The sequence below is a fragment of the Cheilinus undulatus genome, linkage group 18 (assembly GCF_018320785.1).
Source record: "Cheilinus undulatus linkage group 18, ASM1832078v1, whole genome shotgun sequence".
NCBI classification, from domain to species: Eukaryota; Metazoa; Chordata; class Actinopteri; order Labriformes; family Labridae; genus Cheilinus; species Cheilinus undulatus.
The window spans coordinates 29673905-29692811 of NC_054882.1; the positions used below are offsets into that span (position 1 = coordinate 29673905).

Sequence of the window (18907 nt, forward strand, 5' to 3'; positions counted from 1 at the left end):
ACAAATACATTCACCAAGTTGTTTAATTGGACCCTAATAACTTTATAAAATTCCAGAAATCTCCAATTTAAAAAATTAACTTATTTTAAATTATCTTAAGTCATTATAACAGAAGATGAAGTGAAACACGGGGAAAACTAACAAATGTAACACTTTTAAAGTGCAAATCATTTGGTCAACATCGACAAATAAAACAGGTCAAGCTGTAATTAAAAATAAATAGTTGTGCTCAAATCCGTCTGAGACAACGCCCAGAGTCTGAGAATTAAGGATAATGGATATAATGGTGCAAGATTATGTCATATACGATTGATTAGCATGAGACCTATTCTTTAATGCCTCACGACTGGAGGAGTCAATTTAAACAACCAGTCTCACTAGAGGGTAGATAGTCTTACTTTTGGTACTACTTGTCATCTGTGTTCTAATATTCTCCATGGGTTAAATGCTTCATGTTAAATATCAATGCTTACCATAATAGACAGCACACGTGCAGTGATTATCCCATCCTATATTAAGGGTAATCTCAGAGACTAGAGAGGTATGTCAATGAAGTAAGATGGTACATTCTTCAGCAGGATATATTACAGTACACAACAGGGACAAAAACTTGCATTAAAAATAAAAACATCCTTCAAATATTTAAGCCATTTGCAAAGCACTGCTAAAATAAACCACATATACTTTTATAATGTATTGATAAATAGAAAATAAAAATGTTCTTTTGAAGTCAAGATATGACATTCTTAGCAGCTGTTTCCGAAGCTGTTTGCACACAGACTGTAAAATCATTCTTTGATGAGACCCGGCTGTCCTTACACGAGCACACAAGAGACAATGACAGAGACCAGTGTATTCACGCTGAAATCAACAAGCAGTCCACAACAGACCTTTCAGGTTCACCCATGCATGCAGAGGCAGGAAAATGCAACACAGGAAAAGTTTAGTTTGGAATATCTGCACTGCTGTTGCGGGTGTCATATTTGTGGTGAATGATGAGCAGAACCACACCCAGGAAGAAGCAGATAGAGCCCACAGTGATGTAGGCAATGCCAAGGAAGGGGTTCTTCCCTCCCATCCAGGAAATAGTGCTCAGGATCATACGCTTGCGACCATCAAAGCTGAGCACAGGGTAATCTGGTTATTTACAGTTAAGAAAATATTAGATCTTGAAGAAAAAGTTACAATTCACATATTACTAGATAACAAGCCTTTAAAGCAATGAGGAAGTGAAAGTAAACTGATAAGTACAAGAGATACTCTCTAACACCAGCAGGTCTCAAACTAAATAAGTCAACTCATGGGTTTACCAATAAAACAATTCACCTGGTCTTCAAGGAAAGGTGTGACCCACTTTTAAAGATAGCCTATCAAAACCTTTTCCATGTTTTGACGGAGTCTCCCGTAGTCTAAATCAAACATCCATGCTTTGCTTTGGTCAAAATACACTTTGGATTATGCATCAGAGTCTGTGTTGGCTCTTTTAAATGATTAGATATTAACATGACAAGCTTTTATTCAGTGATTTCATTATCACTTCTTGTTGCATAAGTATTAAATTGTTAAGTTAGTCCACACTTTGTATGCAGGATTTTTACAAGGAAGGGTTACCAATATACCATTAAGCGCCAAGACATGATCTATCATGATCACAAGGGCAGCCACCATTATCACACTTTGCTTGAGACCTAATGCTATTCAAAATTTGCGTCCATTCATTACATATTGCCTATGGCAGCTTTACAGCTCACAACATGCATTACATAAAGAACCACAGATGAGATCAGCGGGGGTTTGGAACCACTTTTTGCCACTGTTTCTCGCTCATTATATCATAATATAGCATTTAAAGAAAAATGGGTTTACTGATAGGTATGTAAACCCTGTGAAGTGCTGGTTTGACAGAGAAGACTCTTTAGTTAAAGGCAGAAAGTGACCAGCAGAGGTGAGCAGAGAGACTTGCAGACTACGCAACTATCACCACAGGCTGAGAGCTCAGCTATCATAATATAGCTAAAAGAGGTGCAAACTCTCAGTGGTAAAAACAGGTGATTCTAAAAGAGCCACAAAGAAACTGCATGTTGTGGACTTTGCTGAACTCAGCACAAATTGTCATACAGGAAGATGATTGAAATATTTTTCCCCTGACTGTGGCTTATATACAGTACTGGTGTAACATGTAATGTGTATTTTACACTACATAAAACTGGTATGCTACAGAATAATCTCACCCTATAGGCTTTATATAAGGCAATAAAATCATAATGGCAAACTCGTAAGTCTAAAGCTTGCTTTACATTTCAGCTTATAGTTTTTGCAGTTATTCAAAGGATACTGTAAGTGATGTCCAACACATATCGGCCGCTGGGTAGAGTGGGGGTCGTGCCTGGCTTCTTCTGGATGATGCGATAGAGCTTGCGAAAGGTGGGCAAAGCAGCTGTGCGCATCCACACAATGAAGTCTTCATTGATAAAACCGTTGTTCTCATTATCTGCTGTGTCCAGCTCGTACACTGGCTTCCTCCAGTTCACTGGCTTGGTTGTGCCTAAGGAGGATCATCATCAAAATCATGCTGGTTACTGTAAACATGAGTTATTTGAGCTAAGTGATAACTAGCACAGTTTGCTGAAAATCACCTTGGAAAGCCACAGTGAGGTTGGCGTTTCCTCCAGGATTCCTGAATTTCACATGCTTGTCTGTCCACCACGCAATGCCCTTCTTTACCAGGAGAATTTTGTTTTTGGTGCCATTCACATCAATATGATACAGATCAAGTGTGTCTGAAACAAAGAAATATTAGATGCAGTATTGTCAGATAAAGTAACAAGGCCACAAATAAGCTTAACTTCAAATGTCTGACAGATTTTATGTGCAGAGCTTTTAGCAGGAGTAATAAAAGTTACAGAGACTTAAGTTGACCTTGCTTGTTACATTGTGTTAACATTGCCCGAGGGGTAAAATTGAAGTAATCCACCATGTCTGACTTACCATTGAAAAGGCTGTTAGCTATGGCCCCACATGGAGCAATGGGTACTCCCTCACTGGTACGGTATGGTTCACATTCCTTGCTGGGGTTCTGTAAATAGCAGCCAGTGTTAGAGTGGTTCAAAGGTAATCAGAAAAACTAATGCATGTTGTTAAAGTGGAACATTTTAAAGATCCTACCGTCAAAGCAGAGCGGTCTCCATTCAGCTGGCTGTCATCCCTGGACTTCACATACCGTCTATGGTTCTGATAGAAGTTGGATAGGCCATAGTACATGAAGACATTGCTCTACAGGGGAGGAGAGATTGGGTTATATGCACAGTGCATCTCTACTGTAATCCTCAGGTTTTTTTCTTTATAGTTTGGCTAATTTTACACATTTTGAGAACACATTTTAGTAACAAGTAACGTGTTAAAATTTCTTTATGTTCTCATATGAGGTAAATATACACATATTTACAACAGTTTAGTCTTCAGGTGCACCTTACGACTGCATTTATGCATTTATAATTCAGTATAACCCATATCCAAAGAATACTTTGCGATACCACTCCGTCTTATTTGGAAAGTGTTGCAATAAAAATGCAACTTGCTGAGGGCTTTTATATAAGTAATCAATAAAAGCCTTTTCAAAGTTGAGGGTTGCACATTTTTAGACTACAATGATCAATGTTAATGTAAGCTCTAAACAAACCTTGAGTGGGCTTTTTTTAGACCTTGAATGGATCTTAATGGGTATTTAGAGTCAGAGGGACCGTTTTCTTCCTTTATAGCACATCAAGTAACACCATTACTTTGAAGCATGCATAATTCACTTGGTATCCATACTGTAAGCTTGTGCTAACCTCAAATGGCTGGTCCAATGTGAACTCTTCAGAGCAGAGACACGGTGTCGTGCTATTCCAGCTGAAGTTCTTAGCACAGGTGTAGCATGAACTGGTAATGTCAACACCAGTGTAATCAAGCTGGGAAGAAGAAAAACGGCAGCTTATAAACAGAAGCAGAAGTCAACATATTCAGTAAACTTCCCTAAAACAAATGTGATTTGTGTTTCATTTAGTCTAATATCCATAAAGCATAGCACAAGCATGTGAAACATTTTTTAGCCTGACAATACTAATCAACAGTGAATTCCACTTTCACAAAAGTGTCTGTGGAGAACATCCTTTAAGTAAGTTTTGGTGATCTTGGAGTCCAAGACTTGTATCTTATTTTTCTTTGCTAATTGTAACCTTTAAGAGCAGAACTAGTGTTATCTTAAGAAAAATGTATTGCTCCTTTGTTTTACTAATCAGAAACATACAACTAAACAAGTTATAATTATTAGATAGGACAAGTGTGCAATTTTTCTGCACTCCTTAACTACGTGTAAATTACTAATGTATAATATTTATTTGTATATGTGTAATTTTACCCAGTAATATAGCCCCACTTTCACATAAATATAATGCACACTTATTTGTGCTTTTCTTAGGTGGTGGTCTATATGTAAAGGCTATTTTTTGTCCTCTATATTTAAGCATTGTAGGTTCAGTTTTTCTTTACTTTACTTGTTGCATTGATTATTACTTATGCCCTCTAATGTGAGCTGTTGTAAGAACCCAACACCCCCCCCAATTTAGGATCAACCAAGGTTGATTTAATCTCATTTTATCCCATGAATTAATACCGTGGGGAAGTGTACAAATAGTGTCAATTAAACAGGCTTTTAAATAACAAAGATTAAGCAATATTGGTTTTGTAGCTACGACCGTAAACGAATACATCGCAGTTTTCAGGTTGGCCGGTGTTGTGTTTTAAAATGTGACCGTTTTGACTGGCGAACTTTCAGTCGAATACGTCAACGGTTGTTATCGTTAAAACTGCTGAAGACATATGGGTCACTGACACTTTGTCTAACGGAGGCGAAACTGTTTCTTTTCATCAAATAACATACAAAAAGACCATCTTTAACACAAAGAAGAAATTAAAGACACTCTTTGACAATCGACACATGTTGTTACTACAACACTACATCAGACGCATTCGGCTGTGGGGCTGCAGTTAGAACGGCTACTCTTTACACCTAACACCAGTTTACAATTTATTTCCGTTGCTCACTGACGCCTAGAGAAGTGTGGCTATAGTTAACGGACTATGTAGAAGACCCTAGACTAAGCCTGTAACTGGGGCAGGAAGTTAGACAACTAGTTAAATGTCAGGCAGGTATATTTGTTACTGTACCTCGAACTCTTTGATGTTGTTTGAAGAGACATACAGGCCGATACCGATGGGGATGAAGATCAGTCCGATAACGAAGAAAGCGGGCAGCACAGTACCTGCTGTTAGGATGGGCTGCCACGCTGGTAGTCTCTGCTGTTTAAACGCTGTGTTGTCTGGCTTTTTACTTTTCACAACCCCAGTGTTCGAAGCGCCCGAGTGATGTCCGTCCTCTTCCTTAGCGTTGTAGCTTGACGCCATCATGGCTGCAATCCGCTTCGAGCAAAACTAATCTACTGTGGTTGACAGCCGACGGCCTCTCGCTAATCCCGCACGGAAAACCAGCGGAATAAAGGTTAAACAAAACCTTTTTAACGATTAAAGAATGGCATATATCCTATATCCCAGCTAAAAACTTATCCGTACTCATTGTAACAGTAGTAGTATTTTTTTCCGTCGTTTATCTCTTCCCAGAAGAAGAAGCCGGAAGTTTTGGAGCCAATAGCATGATGTGACGTAGCAGTTACATCATCGCAGAAAGTAAAGACGCCCCCTTAAGGTCGTAATGTATAAGCAATTAAATATTAATAACAATATTTTTATTTCATTCAATATCTTTATGTGTGCTGTCGCTTAAGAAACAGAGTGTCGAATATGAAAGAATGACAGTATTTTTTAATTCAAAAAGCAAGATATTGAAATGTTTACAAGTGAATACCAGATAGATGCGAAAAAGTTAATTAAACGTATGCTTCTATGAGTGTCCACAAATACAAACAAGTCTACTCAGGGTTTATTATTAAAACCAGCCCGTTAAGTGATTTTTTTTAAGCTCAAAAGTTTAGGATAAAAAAAATAAACAGTTAAACATGACGCAAATGAGCTTGCCTTGAACCATAGATCATCACATATAATGAAATTAAATTAAATCAGGGGTGTCAAAACTACACATCTAAATATAAAAATATAATTTAAGTCTTTACAATATGGAGTTAACTTACAAAAAATCAAGATAAATGTGTTTTTTGGCAGAAACAATTCAATGGTAAAAATTCTTGATATGAAAAGTGTTAAAGCCCATATACATATTTATGTTTTGATAAAAAGAACAAAAGACAGTCACATTCTCAAATCTATATGAGTTTTATTTGGACAATTTTTGCACATTTTAAGGTGTTTTGCACTCTTTGGCTTACAACTGCTGATTTTAATGTATTATTAAAATCATTTTAAAGAACTTGGATTATTAAACTTGTTATAACTGGCCCCAGTCTTACATGATGATCATGTAAGATGCAAAATCTAACATAACAGCTTATCCAGCAATTCAGTGCAAACTGAAGGTTGTAAATGGGTGGATAAGTGTTATTACATAGCTGAGAAATTCATGTGTAAACTATCTGGCCTACTTGTGAAGTTGACAACAATACTCTTGCTATATCTGCTGCATACTTCTGTTTATTATCTTCTGTCATAATAAAAAAAAATGTAATAATTGGCTTTGAAATCACATTTATTTTAAAATCTTTTTGTACAAACCTTTTTACACAAAACAGCATAATTTACATGAAAGAAAGATTTTTCAATCATAATCTGTCCTTATAAAACATTAACAAAACACTTTTTATAAATGAGACAACCACTCAAAGCAAGAAGCAGTTAGTAGCAGCAAGGTCTGGTATAATATTTAACTCAAATGCCCATTACAACACACGCAATAAAGAGAGTATGTTTCCACCTATTTAGCAGATATTGATTTGAGACAGACAAATTCATAAGACTTTACAAAAGTTAGAAAATAAAGGCTCGTTTATTACAAAAATGCAATTTTGCCTTGTTGTAGGATATGTGTCTTCTGAGCACCATTTTTAGGCATGTTTGAGTATATGAAATCAAGCTTTTCCACCATTGTGTAAAGTATTCACAGTGGATTTTTTAACCTCAATCCTCATAGACTGACTCTCAGCTCGTGACTCCAGTTTCACGCCACTTGAGATCCCCAGGGTTCCCAGCACAGCCTTCCCCGTCTTCAGGCTCTTGGACATTGGGATGCGGGTCAGCCCTGAGCGCGTTGGCTGGGCATCATGCCCAGTCTGTTGACAATAGGGAAAGAGAGTACAGTTTCTCAGGCAGGAGAATGAATACAGTGGAGCACTTTAGAGGGACAAGAAGTGTAAATAATGGAAATGGGGTTAAAGCCATTACAGAAAAGAAGGAATTCAGAGTTTATAAGCAATGTAACTGATCATACATGCTAAAGGAACTGTGTGAATGAAAGATATAAATATTTAGTCATTCTTTCACTTGTCCGGGCTTCGTTTCAGTGTGCTGTTACAGCTGAAAGGCTGTTTTGTGTCAGCCAGAGGGCACAGAGCCCTGCATAGCTGTTTGTGAATGTAAACACTGGGTAACAACTATAAATTACAGCATGACTGTAGCAAAGTGGCAAAATGCCACATCATTAGCTCTGGTGCTTTGAGGCCTGCACATAGGGCCTTTCCTGTCACGCCATCCATCTAATCCACAAAGAGCATATTACAAGGTCCAGTGGAACCCCAACACTGTGTTGCTTTATACCTACATTCTTAGTAATGTGAGACAAAGCAGTCAGTACATTCAACTTATAAAACTCTATATAATGGGGAAAACCATTGTCACTCTCAAGATAACGAATAACAAAGTTGTATCTTAAAAAATGTTCCGTATTTTGCTTAGCCCTTTTTAAGACAAATGAGAGAAGACTGATACTGTTTAATATAAGCCATCAGACCAAAGCCAGATAGTTTGGCTTAGCACAATGACTCAGTTAGTTGATAATATCCTCCTGGAGATAACACACTTATCTTATTTGTTTAATAAGCAGAGAAACTGAAGAGTGAAAATGAACATTTTTCATTCTACATGAAGTTATTATAGGCACAATTGTCAGACAAATTAAGTGTGAAGCATAATTTCTAAGCTTAAAACCATATCTTTTTTATGGATCAAAAAAGGAAAATCTAAAATGTGGCCTTTACTAAAATTTAGAGTTGCTAGTTTACACTTTAATTAACAATAGACATCTCAAGTCAATGCAAAGTTAAGGCCACACTCTGCACACTACAGCCTATTTAACAGAAAGCTATATAATGGAAATTGATCTTCTCCTTTAGCTTAAATAAAATACATACAAGGCCTATAAAAAGTCATCACCCCCTTGAATGTTTTACCCTTTTATTTATTTCATAAATCAGTCATGGTCAATATAGTTTGGCTTTTTTGACTTAAAAACTCTGATAAAAAAAAGTGAAAACAGATTTCTACAAAGTGATGTCAATTAAATGAAAATATGCAATGCAAAATAAGTGACTGCATAAATATTCACCCCCTTCAAGTCAATATTTAGTAGATGTACCTTTGGCTGCAAACACAGCACTGAGTCTGTGTGGATAGGTCTCAATCAGGCTTGCACATCCGCACAATGCAATTTTCTCCATTCTAATTTGCAAACTGCCCAAGCTCTTTCAGTTTGCATGGCTATCAGGCATGAACAGCTCTTTTCAAATCCAGCCTTCCAGGGCATGCTGCAGAAAGGCATCCCCACAGCATGATGCTGCCACCATGTGTTTTTGTGGTGATGTCAGTGTTTGCTGTCTGCCAAACAAAGCATTTTGTCTGATGGCCAAAGAGCACCATTTTGGTCTCATCAGACCAATGAACTTTCTTCCACTTGACCACGGAGTCTGCCACATGCCTTTTGCCCACCTATAGTCCAGATTTGATTTTAGATTTCTTTAACAGTGTTTTTCTCTTTGCCGGTTTCCCATAAACCTTTGACAAGTAAGAGAACCTGGGAAACAGGTGTCTTGGTGGCCTCTCTCACTAGTCTCCTTCTTGCACGGTCACTCACAGTTTGTGAGCGACCATCCAAGGGATGTTCAATGCCTTGGGTTTTTGTATCTATCACCTAACTTATACTTTTCAATAGCCTTTTCTCTGAGTTTCTTGGAATGTTCTTTTGCCTTCATGGTGTAATGGTAGGCAGGAATACTGATTGACCAGTGGCAGTCACAGGACCTGCAACATACAGATGTCTTTACAGTACAATCACTTGAGACACATTCACTGCACTCAGGTGATCCTCATTTCACAAACTGTGAGACTACTAGCACCAGTTAGCCGCTGGCCATTTGTTGAATTGTCAGTCATTTTAAAGGGGGTGAATGTTTATGCTGTCACTTATTTTACCTTATCTGTTTTTGTTTATTATTTGCTGGCATAATTCCTACAAGCATTTGTTATTGTTTATTTTTGAAAGGCCTACATCAAGAGGCATCCTCCACTAAGCAGTTGATAAAAAATGAAGCCAGTGCTGAAGTGTGAATGTGCAGAGTTGCGTGTCCATTTAGGGCTGGCAGCAAAAGCTTTGGAGGTCACATGAATATCCCATATTAAAATGTTCATTTTGACAGCAGAATTAAAAACACTTACTGCCTGGTTCAAAAGCAGTTTTGGTTAGAATAGTGAACTTCTTTATCAGCACACTGTGGGGGGATTAAACTTATCCATTTTGGTTTTATGCAGGATAAGAGTTGTGCATAATTAGGGGCATGACTGGTTTGACTGCAGTGGGCTTTAAGCTGCTTGATAGGGGGATTAAGGCAGCCCACACTCTCACACACTCTCCAACTCTGCCTGTCACTAGGTTGACCAAAACTTAGTTTGAGACTGCATTTTGGTAGCCCAATTAGGGAACCAGAGTCTGAAACATGCTTTGTAAAACTTAATACTTCAAGTTCTCTGATCAAATAGATTATAGAATACATTTCAGCTGTTGCACATGTCACACAGAATGGATAACACAATGGGAAAGGATGCTAACTGATCACTGGATGCTGTGAAATTGAGAACTTACTGTGTTCTGTGCAGGTCTTGAAGTGTTGTTTGCTACAGGGGATATTGTGATAGTGCTCATCACTTTGCTCTGTGTAGTTCTGGTAGTAGTGGTGGTGATTTGGCGAGGGGAACGTAGAACAGTGCCAGTCGATAAGGTCATTTCTTTGCTTTCTGTTACAGCAGCCACCGGCCTGACTACCATCTTTGGTGTGATGCTGTTGCCTAGATGAATATGGATCTTGTTATCATCAGTGGTTGTGATAATGCCGGCATTGCTGTGGCCCTTTCGTATTGGCATTGGGACCATCTGCTTCTCCGGGGTGACCTTGAAAACAGCTCGGCCCATGGTCATCTCCTGGGGATCTAGGGAGGCGGATGCTTCAGGCACCATAGCAGTGCTCATTGTCATAATGGAGACAGGGGACAAGGGCCTTCCAGAGGAAGAGGAGCTGGATCGGCTGCTCTCTGGAGATTTAGCTCTGGATATGGTTGTGATAGTAACTGGAGACTTGGCTCTTTCAGGGCCCTTTTTCTTAATGGTTGGAGCAGAGTAAGTGGGAATGATTGTGATTCTGGATTTTGGCTGAGATGGGTTTGGGCTTAGGGGAGCTGAGCTGGAGAAAACATCCTCAGTAGTAGGGCTGTTGATCTCAAGGCGGGCCATGTTGTGTTGGTGGTCTGGTGTGACTCGGATGTGTAAAGGCTGCCCTTGCTTTGGGGACATGGTTAGTTCAGAAGGTAAGTGATTTCCATTGATTTGTAAAGGTTTTTCCAAACTGGTCTCATGAGCTGTGTTGTCCTTCTTCCTCATCCAGGGTATCCAGGATTTCTTCATGCCTAGGTCACTGCTGGATGAAGGAAAGCGCTCAGTACCACCACTCTTTTCTGCTGGCTTCTTCAGGCACTTCTGTCTGATGTTGTTCATGATGTGATTCTCCTCTTGGACAGACTTCCTGATAAATACAGCTGGAGTATCCTCCTCTGGGGAACCAGTGGTTGATGCTTCTGTCTGCACTCCAGTGGACGTAACAGCAATGTCCACCATTCTTCTGCCATTCAAACTGGGCCTAAGGGCTCGACTATGGCGCTTTGCAATCTCCAGTTCTTTGGTGAGATGAAAAACTTCAGTTCCCATGTTCTTGGCTTTCTCCTCTTCTTCCAAGAACCTCTGTTGCAGGATAGAGTAATCCACTTGGAGCTGAGAGAGTTGGTCTTCTTTATGCATCAGTTCGTGGATCTTCTCCTTGAGGGCAACAACATCTGCTTGCAGTTCTCTGGTTTTGACCTCCTCCCTCATGCACCGCTGTCTGAGGTCCTCCACCTGGCTTTCCTCCTCTCCTTTCTCGATCGCCTTGTTCCGTGCTATCTGAGTCCTCATTTCTTCCACCTGCTGGGAAAGGATGTTGGCTTTGTCTTGTTCAGTCATGAACCTTTTTTCTAACATGTCGTACTGATCCTCTGTTTTATTCAACTCTCCCTCGACTACTTCGAGTTGTTTGAGACGGTTTTTCAGTCGCTCGATTTCAAATGTCAGCTCCTTAACTTTGTTGTCTTCTCTTTTAGCAGGTTCAGACATTTTTCCCAGCTCGCATGTCACAGTGCTCTTTACCGACAGCTTCTCTGCTTGCTCGAACCCATCCAACCTTTTCTTCATTTGACTGACCTTAGTAGAAAGATCAGTGGTTTTGTCCATTTCATAGGCAAGCTTGCTGCTTAGTTCCTCCTTTTCAATGGTGAGAGTTTCTACTTTGGTTTCCATCTCTGATTTAAACTTCAACAATTTTTTGCTTTCCTCGATTAATTTCTCAGTCACCTCCATAACTTTACCCTGCTCAGTTTTAATCATCTGACTCATCTCCTCCTTTTTCTTCTCGTCTAACTTCGATCTTTCGATTAGAGTCTTTCTTTCTTCCATTAAAGCAACAGTCAATGTCTTCAGCTTACTCAAGTCATCCTTAAGGCTCAGCTCAGACTTCTCTAACTTTAGTTCAGAAGATTCTAGCTCTTTCATGCGGATCCTGAGAGCGACAACTTCATCTGAGAGCTCTTTGGTGAGGCCCTTCTCTTTCTCCAGAGCGGTGTGCAACTGTGCACACTCAGCCTTACTTACGCTAAAAGCAGCCTCTAGTTTCTCCAACTCCATCATTCTGTTCTGGAGTGTCTCCACCTCCAGCCTGAGGTCTTTGCTCTTACTATCCTCCTCTAGTAGCCTCTTTCTCAGCTCCTTGCACTGATTTTCAGTCTTGATGATCTCCTCATCCTTTCCCTCCATCTCCAGAACTCGTTTCCGCAAGTTTTCCAACTCAGCGATTAGGTTCAAGTTGCCGAGCTCCCCTTTACTGATCTTCTCCCTCAGCTCTTGCAGTTCCTCCTCAGATTTCCTCAAAGCACGATTGCTTTCCTCTTGTTCCTCCACTTTATGCGTAAGCCCTAAAAGTTTGGCGTTGAGTTGGCGGTTGTGAATCTCCTGACTGGCCAGCTTGGCGCTCATTTCCTCGTGCTGTTGGGTTAGCTTGGCAGATTTCTCCTTCAGTTCGGCCTCCAGGCTCATCACCCTGTGGCCGTCTTCCTGAGCGCGCTCCCTGGCTTCACTCAACGCCTGCTCCCGCTGCTGAAGCTGCTGGCTTAATTCCTGGATCCGCTGGCTTTGTTGGTCCATTTGTTCTAGGTGCTGCTGCCGCTCGTTGACCAACATCAGGGCAAAGGACTTCAGCTTGACAAGCTCCTCTCGCACCTTGGACAGACGTTTGTTGTGCTCCTTCTCCTTTTTCACCTGGTAGGCCTTCTCAGTCTCAAGCAGCCTTTTCAGTCTAGAGTAAAAACAAAACAGAACCAAATTATAAGTTGTTTTTAATGATTTAAAGCCAGTAGCTTTGTGTCAACATTTGCCATCATGTCAGTGAAATAGGAGGATTTGTAATCCAGGATGGATGTTAATCCCAGTCAGTGTTTCCGTGGTCAGAGATAATCCTAATCCTTTTCATTTGGAGTAAGTATTGCAATTTTTCATCTTTATAGAAGACAAATCTCACAGCAACACCAGTAGTTTTAACACATCTAAATCAGAGTTCATTGACATGAATGTTCTAGTAAGATACTCAGTGTATAGTTAAAGCCATTTCCTATGAGTTCACTGAGGAAGTTGTTGCTTGCTGTACTACAGTGCAGCACAAATATCAAGATCAAGTGGGAAAACTGGCAAAGATCTACATCACAAATCCCAAACTCTCCTGGTATTTAGAAACCAAGACTGCTAGTGAAAGTTCAGCACCCCCTCACCATGTGGTCTTCTTTTCTCTTAGCTTCTTTCTATGCTGCTCATGCCCATTCTCATCCCAGGCTCCAACAAAATGCATGCAAAGCAGAATGAATGCAAAGCTGCATCCTCTCCCTGCACACTCACGGGGACATGCAACATTCACCCTGAACTTTTTTGCATTGCAAAATAAGCGAAATTAATACAGGGACCAGCACAGCAACAGATTGTGCATCCAGAGCTCAAGCATTAATAAGCCTTTGTGAAACACATCTCCTATAATGGGGGAAAAGAATCATCAGAAACTACATAAGAAAAACATTCAAACTTACCCACTATGGTTGTTTTATAGCCAAAACAAAAACATATTCTGCCATGTTGCAAAATCGATGGAGAATGAATAGGAAACAGCAAGAGCAGCTTTTTCAACAGATCTTCCACCGTCACATTCCAAGCATGTTAACAGGACAATGAAAGGTGAATAAATACAGAGCAGCTCCATCGGACCTCCAGTGAGTGATGTCACTTCACCCATATAAGGCAGTAATGTGTGTATGAGCGTGTGTGCTGCTCTGCTATGGACACTGCGAAGGGGGCGGGAGCCTTGCAACAGGAGGAGTGCTTTGCAAAATTCTACCGAGTTTCCATGCTTTCATATAACATGGCATGTTAAAGGGAAAATTACTGCTTTTTTTCTTATAATTTAAAAAGCCAAGACAAAAAATGAAACTATCTCTCATGCAAATGTGTCTAGGACCAAGTTAGGTGGAAATCATTAAATCTTTGTTCAAACTGCACAGGATATTGCCTCTGCAGATAAGAAGCCATATCCTCACTGGTGCAGACAGGAGAGTATTTCTGCTGCAGCTCCACTCAATGAGGAAGATGGGCTTGAGCTGAGTTCCTTGCAAAGTTTACATGTGACGAGAAAACCAGATATGGATGAGGTAGATGTCTCCCTTGAGGTGAAAAAAGATCTGGGAGGACATGTTGCCATGACAGTTGGTCTATAAAGGGTAAACTCTGACTTTTGCATCCAACTGATGGAAACAGCCAAACTCAAAAAGACCATTTTTACATCAGTATGAATTGGATTTTTAACTCTTGATATTAATGGTATGTGAATTACTGTAAACATGCATGTATTTATAATAACAGCAGCCTTCATTGCCAAGTATTAATGCCAAGAATTAATGGTTTTGGCCACTGTGCAAAGAGGTCATCCACAGCTGTCTCTGACACCCTAGTAATTGGCCTTCTAAAATTGCTTTCATGTAAAGGTCGAAGTCATGATGTCAGCCGTGTTTGGCTCCAGTGGTCAAGCAATGTGAGAGCAGAGTTTAGTCTTGCAAAGCCTTGCTGTAACTAAGGAGGAGTTAAAAGGATAAGCTGGCTGGTAAGTAGGTAACACGTACTAAAAGCAGGACAACTTCTTGTAATAAAAGCTAAGCCTGATATTAAACAATAAGGGAAGACGATACCATGTGTAAGTGCAAGTTACAGTAACATTTTATTTTGGTGGGCCTTAATAACCTAGTCATTTTGATTAAGTCTAATTATCTAGTTATTTCTCAGGAATAAGGTGCTAATAAGTTTAGATTTTACCAAGTAATAACTCAGAAATATAGTAATATCAAGGAAGTATTAACCTAGTCATAATGTATTAATTATCAAGTAATTCCTTTTAATACTGTGGCAATTCACTGGTTATTAGGAGGCATATTACCCTATCCCCTAACCCTAACCCCCTAACCCTAAAAATAACTTGAAAATTTTCCAGGAAGGTCTCACATTAATTTAGTGGGCCAAAATAAAGACACCACCTGGAAATTATCAGGCAGCTAATATGTATAGAAAATTATCACCTTATTTCTGAGAAATTGATAGGTAAAATACCAAATAATTACCAGAGAATTGCCACAATGTTATGTGGGTTAGGTTTAGGGTGTTGGGGTTAGAGTAGGGTTAGAGTTGGGGGTTAGGGTTAAGGGAAAATGCCACCTAATTATCATAGAACTGCCACAATATTATGAGGATTAGGGGGTTGGGATAAGGCTAGAGTAATGGCTGTAGTCAGAAGGTTGGTGTTAGGTTAAAATACCACCTAATCATCCTAGAAATACAACTTTATTATAAGGGTTAGGGTTAGGGCTTTGGGGTTAGAGTAGGGTTAGGGTAAAACACCACCTAAATATAATAGAACTGCCACAAAATTGCAAGGGTTAGGGGGTTGGATTAAGGGAAGGGTAAAGGTTGTAGTCAGAGGGTTGGTGTTAGGGTAAAATACCACCTACTTATCATAGAAATACCACACCATTATGAGGGTAAGGGTTAGGACTTTGGCGTTAGAGTTGAGTAGGGTTAGAGTTGGGGGTTGGGGTTAGGGTAAAATACCACCTTAATATCACAGAACTGCTAGGGTTGGGTGGGTTAGGTTTGGAGGAGGATAAAGGTTGTGGTTAGGTGGTTAGTGTTAGGGGGTTGGGTTAGGGGTGATGTAAAGGTTGTGGCTAGAGGGTTAGGGTTAGGGGTAAATACAATTTTAATAATACAAATGTATTACTTGGTAAAATACCAACTTATTACTAGATATTTAATACCTTATTCTTGAGGAATTACTAGAAAACTACTAGGTAATTATGGCTTACTAAAATAAAGTGCTACCAAAGTTTCATCTTAGCTCTAACATTCACATATAATTTGCAGACTGTTTAAAAATGACCAATTTCAGCTCCTTAGTCAACTAAATGCATGTGGATGAATTCAAACATTTCCTAAACAAATGCACAGGTGTGATCCATAAGCCAGCATCCATGAGGAAACATTTTTTAGGCGTGAAGCAACATCTCATGCCATACTTCCTTGGGAATTTGCTCACTGTAGCCCTTTTGTGCACAGAGACAAAGGACCGAGGACTGAAGCAGATATGTGCTGCCAAAAAGCTGTCGAAACACAATGTTGTACAGCAATGACCTCTCTTGACAGAGTAAAAGCATTTACAGTTAAGCCCTGAGTCTTCTAGTGTACAGTTTGTACAATTTATGTGGTGATAAAAGAGAGAAAACAGAGATGAAGAGGACACTGGATAATGCAGGACGGCCATGACAGGTCTGTCCAGTAGGTCCACATTCAGACAGGACTGAATTCAGTTGTGCATTTTTATTTTGTGTGCAACTTAACACTATTTGGAATTCCCTTTAAGACAGTAGTGTTTTCCTCTGATAGTCATCACACATACCACTATGCCACTTAAAAATGTTGTCTTCTTGACATATAAATTGTGTGTTGTCTGGGATGGTGTTAATGGCTGATGACTAACAGTCAGAAACAGTGTGTCCTATGCCCATCCTCTGCATTCCTGCAGTTGTTTGGCACAAGACCTTTGACTTTTCTCTCGTCACGCTCACCAGATGGCTGGAGGAGATCACCTGGATAAAGGTGGGATGATGACATGCTTCCAAGTCAACTGGAAGAGTGATTTGTCAAAACAGGGCAGAGCAGAAATATGCGTGCAGCTGCATAGATGTTACCTTCTTTAAGCAAAGGCTGTAAGGTGATGGGTTTTTCAGTCTGGATGTGGTTGCTTGTGCTTTCTCTCTCCATTTTCTGCATCTGTTCTTGAGTCCAAGTCAGTTTTGTGTCCTTCTAAGGCTTTAGATAAACAAATGGGCCCTGCAGGTGCTGACAAGGACCAAAACCCAGTGGAGCTCATCCCTTTCACTCCCTCTCTGAGGTGATAGAGGGCGGCCTGTGCATGAGCCAAGGAACCTGCTGGAAACTACCTGGCATTAGAAGGAGGTCGCCTCTTTCTTGTATGCACACTGAGGATCAAGTAGAGGTAAAGAGGTTCACTTAAGATTTGTGCCATGTGCTTCTGAATGAAACCTGAGTGAAATGTTTCTAGTTTTTAACGTTTTGAAGAAATTAGTCTGCGTATCAAAATATGCTAACAGGCATGACAATGTCACTGTGTCTGACACTTTGGACTGGATATAAGATAGAGAGATTGTCATGATGTTTTTCAAAAAACAATCTTCCTCAAGATGATACCTGGGAAATTTAGTGATCCCCTTATATCTTCTCAAGAACAATGGGATATTCCCAGACATCATGAGCCAATCTGTTATGAAGCTGTAGTATTTGCCTGTTCATGTGAGCCCAAAAAATCTATTTGATCATAGTTTACTAAGTGGTCATTAGCATGTGTAAGCATGTTAACATGTTATAGTATTCCAGTAGACAGAGTAGAGTTTAGCCTGTAGCTTCTACACTTCATTATGTTTCTATTTAAGCATGTTTGCATGTCATAGTTAGCTCAGATCGTCACTGTGACTAATTAGCTTATACGGCCCCGGAATGACTGTAAACTCTTTTTGCTGTTATCTTCAAGACCGTCTGGGTGCAGGCCGCAGCTTTAAAACACCCCTCCTCCTTGCAGACTTCTAATGTGAGACTGAAAATACACACTAAGAATTTCAAAATAAAATTGGATTAAACTCCCAGTTGCGGCATGGCGGCACAGAGGTTAGCGCTGTTGCCTCACAGCAAGAAGGTCACTGGTTCACTTCCCGGTCAGGGCCAAGACCTTTGTGTGTGGAGTCTGCATGTTCTCCCTGTGCACACATGGGTTCTCTCTAGGTACTCCGGCTTCCTCCCACCACCAAAAACATGCTCATCAGGTTAATTGGTGACTCTAAATTGCCCGTAGGTATGAATGTGTGCCTGGTTGTCTGTTATACGTCAGCCCCGTGACTGACTGGTGACCAGTCCAGGGTGTACCCCACCTCTCGCCCAATGAAAGCTGTGATAGGCTCCAGCCCCCCGTGACCCGGAATGGAATAAGCGGTATAGAAAATGGATGGATGGATAAACTCCCAGTTAGGGTTAGGGTATGGGTTAGGATACCAAAACTTGTAAGTCAAAAACCTGAACTGCAAATCCTCATTAGAAAACATTTAATAATTGACCATGAAAAAAACTTTAACAAAGGCTAACATAGCTAAGGCTAAAGCTAATGAAACTACATTAGGTATGCAGCTACAAAATTATAATAAAGTCAAATTAACAATCTGCTTATTGGAAAAAACCTTGTCCTTAATGAAAATACTCTAACACAGCTAATGTAGCTCAGGCTAATGGAGCTATGTTAACAAGGTTAGCTATGTAGCTGTGTAGCTAACAAAGCTAAATCTGAAGTTACCCATACTACATTAACTACATTAGCTTAAGCTACATTTGCTTCAGCTTTAGTTACTTTACCTCCATTAGCTTTAGCTTGTTTGCTAAAGCTCACATTGCTAAAGCTAACATAGCTACTTTCCCTTACATATTAATGTTAATTACATGACTAACATACCTTTGCACAACTACTTCTAAAATGGGTCTATTGATACCAGAATAGACCTCTAACCTTTTTTTCTGTTTTTTTTTTTTATACAATGTTTTTCTTTTAGTCGTATTTGTAATGTGGTTATTTCCTGAGTCTAACATTTTTTTAATGAATAAAGTAAAATTAAAAAAAAAATGTAAATTGGAAATGCATTGTACCATCAAACTCCGTTACTTCTGATCTGATAGAGGCGGCCTCTTACA

The 18907-nt window shown here is 39.8% G+C and overlaps 2 protein-coding genes across 2 annotated transcripts in view; both read right to left on the reverse strand.

The window, feature by feature from the left end:
* Positions 1-5: 5 nt before the first annotated feature.
* Positions 6-5681, reverse strand: LOC121525936 (cell cycle control protein 50A-like). The gene is made up of 7 exons (XM_041812158.1): positions 5209-5681; positions 3831-3950; positions 3166-3273; positions 2989-3076; positions 2637-2780; positions 2336-2545; positions 6-1137 (listed from the first exon to the last, which is right to left on the reverse strand). Exons 1-7 carry the CDS (start codon positions 5446-5448, stop codon positions 944-946), a joined length of 1104 nt encoding a protein of 367 aa, XP_041668092.1. The 5' UTR covers positions 5449-5681; the 3' UTR covers positions 6-943.
* A 656-nt stretch (positions 5682-6337) lies between these two features.
* Positions 6338-18907, reverse strand: part of LOC121525935 (filamin-A-interacting protein 1-like) — a 35580-nt gene continuing 23010 nt past the window's right edge. Inside the window, exons 5-6 of the mRNA XM_041812156.1 lie at positions 10079-12869; positions 6338-7277 (exon numbers count right to left, since the gene is read on the reverse strand). Coding sequence (XP_041668090.1) covers positions 7077-7277; positions 10079-12869 — 2992 coding nt within the window. The 3' untranslated portion in view covers positions 6338-7076. The remainder of the gene's footprint in view (positions 7278-10078; positions 12870-18907) is intronic.

Excerpts from the sequence above, each read along its gene's own strand:
- LOC121525936 (XM_041812158.1), bottom strand. The coding sequence starts at position 5,448 with ATGATGGCGTCAAGCTACAACGCTAAGGAAGAGGACGGACATCACTCG. Across the intron at positions 3,274-3,830 it reads CATTGGACCAGCCATTTGAG|AGCAATGTCTTCATGTACTA; the intron begins GTTAGCACAAGC and ends CCTCCCCTGTAG. Across the intron at positions 3,077-3,165 it reads GAGACCGCTCTGCTTTGACG|AACCCCAGCAAGGAATGTGA; the intron begins GTAGGATCTTTA and ends TGCTATTTACAG.